The 9,524-nt window shown below is 32.9% G+C and overlaps 1 protein-coding gene across 4 annotated transcripts; it reads left to right on the top strand.

Annotated features, from left to right (window-relative positions):
• Positions 1-6,524: 6,524 nt before the first annotated feature.
• LOC112273991 (uncharacterized) lies at positions 6,525-9,070 on the top strand. Of its 4 annotated transcripts, none has more exons than XR_012216871.2 (2): positions 6,525-7,776; positions 8,703-9,070. XR_012216871.2 is itself a non-coding variant. In XM_073531793.2 (2 exons), exon 2 carries the CDS (start codon positions 7,107-7,109, stop codon positions 7,554-7,556), a length of 450 nt encoding a protein of 149 aa, XP_073387894.1. In that variant the 5' UTR covers positions 6,548-6,813; positions 7,024-7,106; the 3' UTR covers positions 7,557-8,204. The 4 variants fall into 4 exon arrangements, 2 of the variants coding, with proteins under 2 accessions (XP_073387894.1, XP_024358890.1); XR_002967272.3 differs by having other exon boundaries at positions 6,525-7,996; XM_073531793.2 differs by lacking the exon at positions 8,703-9,070 and having other exon boundaries at positions 6,548-6,813; positions 7,024-8,204.
• The last annotated feature ends 454 nt before the right edge of the window (positions 9,071-9,524 follow it).

Here is a 9,524-nt window from a genome sequence, read left to right as displayed (position 1 = left end):
ATTATTGTTCGTACGATGGAACATCATTCAAGTTTTAAGGACCAAAAATTAGATTGCCTAAGAAGTTTGATGACATAAGCTCTAAGTTTTGAAGATTCATCAATCAAGTACAACTGGTAATTGAACTACAAACTCAAAGTTATCCAACTCAAAGATCTTAAGTTAGGTTTATTGGAACATTACTTTATATATCTACTTTATCATAGTTTTCATCATTTTTTGAACGACATGATCCAATATTGAATAATTTGGAAGTATTCTTAGCACAATTTTGATCTATGTATAGAGAACATGATGTAATCTATATTCCAACTAATAAGATTTGTATCTTGCAACAAGGCAATTAATCAATGATATTATATGCTTTATAATTTTGACAATAAGCGACAGATATTAAGTGAAATGATGCAGCATTCATCAGCTAATTTTTTTATGAATTATAATATGAAGTAAAGAAATTGATGTTAAATTATCTGATCCTCACATATTTAGTCAAATAATTGACTTTACTATGAAATATGACAATCGACTTTTTGAATTTCAATTTGAGAATTACGTAAGAGAACCTCAATGTTATTACAATTCATTGACAACATCAATGACTACTCAATCTAAGCATTTGAAAGTAAAAGTTATGTAAATTGATACAATACATTTTAAACCTCTTACCGAACGAGAAAAGACTCATCGTCGTCAAAAATGACTATGTTTATATTGTAGAGAAGCTAAGCACACTACTCAATATTGTCCAAAGAAACGATACAACTACAAAATGAAGATTACTACTGTTAAAGATGAAAACATGTCAGAAAACGAATTTATCCAACTACAATAGGGATTGCGCAACTAGAATCTTGTACAATTCCTAATAAAGGTCCTATTCTCTCTTCAAAACCCTTTCTTTGTTTTACAATAGATGTGCGTTTAGGATCTAATAACCACAAAGCCTTTGCCTTAATAAATTCAGGAGCCTCTACTTGTTTTTTCTATGAAGAATTTGTTAAAATTCATAATATACAATTAGTACATAAAACTAAATCTATACATGTAGAAGTCATAGATGATTGTTTATTATCTTTTGGAGATGCTACAAATGAAACACTTTTTATAGGTATAGTAATTAATGATCATAATAATCATGTAATTTTTAAAATAATTAGATCTCCCTCTAATCTAGTCATTTTAGGTTTATTGTGGCTAGAAAAGTATAATCTTGTGATAGATTGGATTTCTTGTAAATTTGACTTTTTATCAAACGTTATTAAGAATTTTTCTAATCCAATAAAAAGCCATGAGTCTAATATAGTCAAATTTGTATTTGTTGGTGTAAAAGCTTTTTTGCATGCTGCAAAAGAAGGATCGTCTTTTGTTATTTATGTCACACCCAATTTAAATAATGGAAAGATTTCAAGTAAAATTCCAAGTCAATATCAAGATTTTCAAGATATTTTTGAGAAGAAGAATGCAGATATTCTCCCAAAGCATCATCTATATATTACTCAATCGATCTTAAAGAAAGAACTCAGTTGCCATTTGGTCCAATCTGTGATTTATCACAAAATGAGTTGGTTAAATTCAAGAAGTACATTGATGAAAACATTGCCAAGAATTTTATATGCCATTCAAAAACTCTTGTAGAACCTCCTATCTTATTCGTGAAGAAAAAATATAGATCATTGCAAATGTGCATGGATTATTGAGCACTCAACAAGATTACTATCAAAAATAGATATCCTCTGCCTTTGATATCTTAACTTCTTGATCAATTAATTCAAGCTAAGACCTATACAAAAATAGATCTACAAAGAGTTTACAATCTGATCCGCATTAAAGAAGGAGATGAATGGAAGATTACATTTTGAACAAAGTATGGACACTTTGAATATAACGTCAAGCCTTTTGGACTCACGAATGCACCACTTCCTTTCCAACATCTTATGAATGATGTTTTTCATGAGTTTCTAAATGATTTTGTTGTATGTTATTTAAATGACATTTTAATCTACTCTAAGAATACAGAAGAATATGAAGTTCATATTTGTTGTGTGTTACAAAAACTTAGAGATGTGGGATTGTACACAAAGATAGAAAAGTGTGTATTCCATACTACTAAAGTTGACTTCTTAAGATATATCATTTCAAACAATGTTCTAATGATGGATGTTAAAAAAATTCAGACAATCATGGATTGGAAGACTCCAAAAACAATAAAAGATGTAAAATACTTTTTGAGATTTGCCAATTACTATCGGATCTTCATCAAAGATTTTTCTCAAGTTGCAGTGCCATTTACATGCTTAACTTGTAAAGACAAGCTTGATTGGAGTAAAGAAGCAAAAACATCATTTAAAATTTTGAAGAAAGCTTTTACTTTTGTACCAATCTTGTATTGTGTTGACTTCTCCAAAGTATTTTTTATGGAGACAAATGCATCTGACTTTGCCTTGGGTGCATTCTCATTATAAATAAGAGAAGATGGCAAACTTCATTCAATAGCTTTTCATTCAAGAAAATTTTTAGCAACCGAGATTAATAATGAAATCCACAACCATAAACTTCTTGCAATTGTAGATTCTTTTCAAGAATGGCATCATTATTTAGAAGGCACTTTAAGTCTAGTCACCCTATATATGAATTACAAAAATCTCTAAAATTTCATGTCAACATGTATTTTGAATCATTGCTAGGCTTGTTAGAGTATATCTTTGTTAAGATTTGAGTTTAATATCACTTATTGACTAGGAAAACAACAAGGTTTGTTTGATGCCCTTTCTAGACATTCTTATTTTACACCAAAAGAAAGAGAAGTAAATTTTGACCAGCAAAAGATAATTTTACTAAAGCCAAAATTATTTCATCTTAGAGCAATGAAATCAACATTGACTATTGATTTGACTTTTCTCAAGTAAATCAAAGCAAATATGTCCTCAAATCTTTTTATTCATGATATTCAAAATAATTCTTCTAAGTCTTAAGATACTTTTAAATTTGAATTTAAGGAGAATCAATTCTATTTTGAAGGACGCTTATATGTTCCAGAGAGAGAAGCATAATTACATGCTCTTGAAGCTCATCACAATTTCTCTACAACAAGACAATTTGGATATAATAAGACTTTGGAGCTTATATCTAGAGATTTTTGGTGGCCTCAAATGTGGAAGGCTTTTAAAGAATTTGTATAGACATGTGATATTTATTCAAGATCAAAAACTCCTCGTCATCGATTTTATGGATTCACCCAACCATGACCTATATCAGAACAACCATAGTCTTTTGTCTCTATGAATTTTATCACAGATCTTTCAATTTCAAGTTCATATGATTCCATATTCGTGATTGTAGATCGTTTCACCAAGATGGCACATTTTTTATCATATACAAAATCTATCATAGGTGAAGGAATAACTAAATTCTTCTTTGATAATATCTATTGCTATTATGGATTACCAAAAGATATTATATTAAACAAAGGAACATAATTTTTATCGAGATTTTAGAAAATTATTTTGAAGATATTGAAGGTGGATATAAAACTACCTTCAGCTTTCCATCCTCAAATTGATGGACAAATAGAATGATTAAATCAAGTTTTAGAGCAATATTTGAGGTGTACCATCAACTATAAACAAGATGATTGGATAAGATAGGGGATAAGGTATGATTACTTTGTCATAATATTAAAATTATTTCTCCTTATGACAAGTTAGATCATCGCAAGCTTGGACCATTTTTTATTTGTAAACAGATCAATCTAGTTGCTTATCGATTATACCTATCGGAGTCTATGAAAATCCATCTTATATTTCATGTGTCTTTACTTAGGCCATACAAGACAATAGATATACAATGAAGGAAACAAATGCCATTACATCCTATAGAAGTGCATAATAATAAAGAATTTGAGGTGGAAGAAGTCTTAGATTCAAGGCATTGCCAAAATAGGTTAAAATATCTAGTACATTGGCATAGATATGATATTAAAGAATGCATATGAGAGCCATCCAAAAATCTAGCAAATGCATCAACCAAAATTAAAGCTTTTCATCAACGACATCTATCAAAATCAAAATGAAGAGTCAAGTAATTCTTTGCTACAAAGCAAAGCAAGCCAAATGGAGCTTTTATTTTATCTTGTATTATTATTTCTTTGGATTTTTTAGTGCTTAGGAGAAAGAGAACTAACAACCACCAATTCAATTCAAGAGCTATCATTTGTTGAGCTACCAGACAAGACATTGCGACTATCACAACCTTTGAGATAGCAAAATCGAGATGAAAACCATCAAGAACGACATATTTTTCCTCGAATAGATGGCAAGATACAACGTGTTTGGTACCACGACCTTGAGAGGGACTCCCGTTGTTTAATAATACTTTTAGAGATATGAACTACTCTTGATGGTATTACTAATGTTTTGTTTGAAGGAAGTTATAAAAGCCTTAATATTGATCAAATATCAAGGTGGTCTTCTTGATGTGGTATAGAACATTATCGATAGTTGAAGGAACCTATCAACTACCTTTGAAGGGAACAAAGATCATAGTATGTGATAAATATAGTTTAGTGGATCTTAGACTTTATCTACATATAATCACCGCTCTTCATGGAACTCGTCCCTAGAAGGGAGGTTGTGTCAAAGACATATATATTTATCCTAATAATTATCTAGATAATAAGAATAGATAAAAATAAGTCAAAGTAGATAAATATGATAATATCTTATGCAAAACTTCATAGCTTTTATGAAATGAAGAAGATGAAATTTCATGAAATTGATTCACTAAGAAACCTCAATTTTGAAGCATTGTCTTGAAGTAATCATTGCTCCTCCAGATTAACTTTAAACCTTTTGCTATTTATATTCAAAATATAGTCCTTTGAATCAACTTTTCAATTGTACAATTTGATCCTTAAAAGCTCTTTATACACATGTGTTGTGCCCCAAGAAGTGACAATTGGTATAAAATCAACACCTTAACTTCAAGTGCCTATGTCTTCCTCATAAAAACTCCAAATCACACAAAATTTTCACCAAAACCATACCCAAAATCTTGAACTTAATGACCCTGACATGTGATGTTCAAATTGTTTTGAAAGAAAAATCCTAATTCCTAATAAGGCCTTGGACAGCCTCCTTGAAGCCCATTAGACATGAATTTTGGCTAATAAGAATGGAAACTTTCATCATCAATCTCCATTCATTCATATGGTTGACTAAAATCCTTCTCTAATCTTTTTTCGAGTAAGTTTTACATAGTATGTACCTTAAATACTAAATAAAAGAAACAAAACAAGATTTCAAGAATCAAAAATTTCTAACAAAGATGGCTCTAAATAAATAAAACTATTATCAACATAAAACAATACAATGTGTATACATATTTAAAGGATAATTTAAACTAATAAACTTGTTGTAGCATGTAGATATTTTCATCTTGTTTGCAAATCAAACCATTAGAATTAGCCTTAACCTAATCAACTTGGACAATAGAACCCCAACTTCACCCCACAAGTTAATAGTTATTCATCCAGTGTTCTTTCCTCTAGGAATGGCATTCCCAGTTACCGTTGAATTATCCAACAACAGTGTCCTCTTGGATGCAAATCAGAATATCTTTTCACACCGCTCGACTTGTAGATGAATGTGTTTATTCATTCATCCATACGAGCTCATTCCGAGACGCACCAATGGAATTGAGGGAAGCGAATCTGACCGCGGTCAAAGGGCCTCTCGAAACCCACCCACCAACTTTCAGGGAGTGACTAAAAGTAATTCTAAATTCCGTGGGGCCAGAGTCTATTCCGTGGTCATGAGTGGAGGATGACGTGGACAAACCTGGACCTGAACAAATGAAGCTGGACGACGTTAGTTGGATGAGAAAATCAACACCTTTTTTTGTGGTTTTGAATCTGAGAATCAAGAGATGAGAAGAAAAAAAATCAACCCTTGAAAATATGTGAAACTGTGGTTTTCTGAAACATCTGTCACTTGATCCCACTCACCCACAAATATATTTCTAAAAAAAGTACAAGTATGTTAAATAAGTATAAAATATGGGGAATTGATTATTGTTGACAAAACCAATATTGCTATTATAATCAACATAATCATTGTCTTTATTATTGTCATAGCTGGAATGGATATTGCTTGCAATATTAAGTGAGAAAAAGAAAGATGTAAAGTACAATAAAGAATAAAGTGGGTGAGCATTTGGGTATTTGCAAGGGTTGTTGAATTGAAAATGGAGTTCCAGAAGTCTTGAGAGCATGGCACCTTTTGTACACTGAAAGTGGAGTTTATAAAGTTCACATCCTCTTTTAACATGATGGGTGCTAGAGATACAATGTTGAATTTTTATATGAAAAGGTGGTTGTAACTCAACCATCCAAATTCAACAACACTTTTTTACAAACTATGATACAGTGGTATGTTGGTACTCGTGCAGTGACTGTTTAAATCCCAACAGCGAAAATTCTCAAACAAAACTTGATGAATGTTAGAACGGATACAGTCATTCTCTTATTTCTCAGAAAATAAAATAAATAAAAGTGAATCAACAACACTCTCCGATTCTCACCCCATGAACTGAGCATTTGAAGAAAAATACCAATGCCCTTTGGTTAAATTCCACCTGACAACTCAACGCAAAGAGTGACAAATGGGCAACAATTGACAGGTGGTCAATCAACACTTTCAACCCAGAAAATTATGAAGTGAACAGAATGTTATGAATTGGGCTCCAAAATCTTTGGATCATGTATCGAGTACTACAAAACTACGGAATTGGGATACAAACAAGTTTTCTCTAAAGGTGATACTTTTTTGTCTAATCCTGTTACTTCAATTAATCGAATCATGATGTTTCTCATTTTCTTGCCAATGAGAAGGTGCATTACCAACTTCTCAAACACCATTTCTGAAAATAAAATCCTAGTTTAATGCGAAAAGTTTGTCCCACACAACGAAAGCTCATGAAGACGTTGTGAACGAGTTGCTAAACTTGGTTGTGGGCACATGAAAGATTCATTTCGATTTGTCATCGCCACCAAGAGCTATTCCCCAAAGCCGTGGACTGTTCTGGTAAACTGGATCGAGTTCGTCTTCATGAAAAAGCAGATTAGCAACATGACAATGGAAGCAGCGGATCGCGCGTCACGACATGATCCAGAGAAGGCGATGCAGGGCGATTCACGGCGAAAGAGGGAGCGGGCGGGAGAGAGCGATGCAGCAGGGGGGGCATGGATAATTAGTGTGCCAGAGCTAAGGGACGAGAATCTAGAAGGTGCGCATGGACGCCAGCCAAATCTGGGCGCCGAACCTGCAACAACAGGCCGTGGTGGGATGGGGCCCCCATCACCCGCACCAGGCTCCAGCTCCAGCACTCCAAGGGCGACCTGGTTTGGAATGGAGATGAGGGCACTGCCGCTCCCTCCGAGACTGGGTCTCAGCCCAATGACACAACTCGGCGCTCGTCATCGCAGAGGCAGAGCGCACGGCGGCGACAGCGAGGCGTGCTCGGCTTTGCTAAACTGCTGCGACATTGTGCGCGCCTGAAACCCTAATTTCCCTCCTCTCTCTGTCTCTCAGTCTCTGTCTGTCCGTCTTTCTTGCTCTGTCTCTCTCTCTCTCGCCGTGTGTCGCTGGTTCTTCGCCACCATCATTGCTCTTCCCAATTCAATTGATGTGTGGATGGCAGCGATGGTAGGTGGGGTTGCGGTCATCCACACGCTCACATCTCTCTCTTGGTCACATCCAGTTAGGAGCTTTCTGGAGTGTACGCTTTCTCCCTTTGTGTGAGTGTGAGTGTGCGTGTGTTTACTGGATGTAGTCCATTACGTACAAATGCACCTCTATACACATTGAATCTGTATTTCCTTCTCAACTACCATGGTTTTGTTATTTCTCCATCCAATGTCGAAATACCTTAAACCACGTCACTCCCTTGAACGAACAACTAGCAGTGCGAAGAAAGTGATGCAATCATAAAGCTGACGGTGAGCGAGCCAGACCTTGTACTTTAGTCCCCTCACCATCCGCTTCTGGATCGCTCAGTTGAGAATTGATAGACATGGCGGTGTCATGACCCTTACTTTTGCTCTGATTTCTCACAGTTTTGCTTACGTCTATGCCTTGCAAAATGGGATAAATAATGTATTGTCATTCTGCTCCATACGCTTAAGATATAACTATACTATTTCGATATATTGCAATTTTTTCATTCAATATTTTATTTTCTTTGTTATTTTTTTGAAGTTGTATTGAATATATTTTAAATTATGCAAATAAATACAAGACTAAGACCAAAGCTGAGTATTGTAACAATTTACACTTGATTTAAGTGTAGTTGGGGACATTGATTTCAAAAGTCAAATTAACTAACTATTCAATTAATTTGCAATAATATTAATTGGTAAATTGTATATGACTTTTGCAAACTATTTGATTCTTTCACTAATCTCTATAGTATCATAATGCAAATATATATATATATATATATATATATATATACATATATACATTTATATTTGTAATAGGGCTCATTGCTTTGTTATAGGAATAGCATGTTAAAATAACACAAATTTGAATGCTTTTGTGAGGTTGAAAATTAGTTTGTTAGTCTGGATTGAGTTTTACTATTGTTGTTATTTATGAATGTAAAACAAAATCTTATTTAAAATCAAAACCAAATATTTTTTGCAGGTTATGTAGGGATGCATGACATGAGGATGTTCATGCAGTAAAAGAGGAGAGTGTGCACCCAACAGTTGTCTAAAAAATTGTAGATGGATTTATAGATCAAATGGACATATGAGGAGAAAAATGGGACTTGGGATAGACTTTGTATATAAGAATAGCATTTGGTTTGCACTTACTGTGAGCTTCTTGTAGAACAAAGATTAACAATTATAGTGGTGGAATTTTATTCTGCATAGAATTATCGTCTAATAAAAGTAACTTGAATAGAAATTTGGATATGATTGTATTTCTATATCCTACTTGTTCAAAACCAATGAATGATTAACATGTTTACTTAATATAAATTGGAAGTTTTACAATGTAAAAAAATATATTGTCATGTTTAATTCAAGTGCTAAAACATTGAACTTTGTTTACAATTACACCAAAATAACACCTATTAATAGCTAAATTAATAAATACATTGTAATATGTAAATATAAATATATTTTAAATGTATAAATACTTTTTTAATTAGAAAAATTACACCAATAACACTTTTGTAATTTATTTAGTATATAAATATCTACTGTTGAATTTTACACCAATTTCAAAGCTTCAGAATTTATGTAAGATTTTTGTCACATTTGTTTAAAATGTATGTATGTATTTATGTACATAAACGTAAATATAAATATCATATTATATGATTTGAATTAATAGTTTTTTCATCATAGCATTCTAAAAAAGGGTGGTACACTTGAATATGATAATAGAGTTGAAAATATTGGGATTCATCGTCAGCTGTCCATCACAAGATCCCAATTTTGACTGATGTGATTGTAC

Source organism: Physcomitrium patens, chromosome 2 (genome assembly GCF_059467195.1).
Source record: "Physcomitrium patens ecotype Gransden chromosome 2, ASM5946719v1, whole genome shotgun sequence".
Taxonomy (NCBI): Eukaryota; Viridiplantae; Streptophyta; class Bryopsida; order Funariales; family Funariaceae; genus Physcomitrium; species Physcomitrium patens.
The sequence above is the reverse complement of the archived record's forward strand: the minus strand, read 5'-3'. Positions and strand labels throughout refer to the sequence as shown.

Excerpts from the sequence above, each read along its gene's own strand:
- LOC112273991 (XM_024503122.3), top strand. The coding sequence starts at position 7,017 with ATGAAAGATTCATTTCGATTTGTCATCGCCACCAAGAGCTATTCCCCA.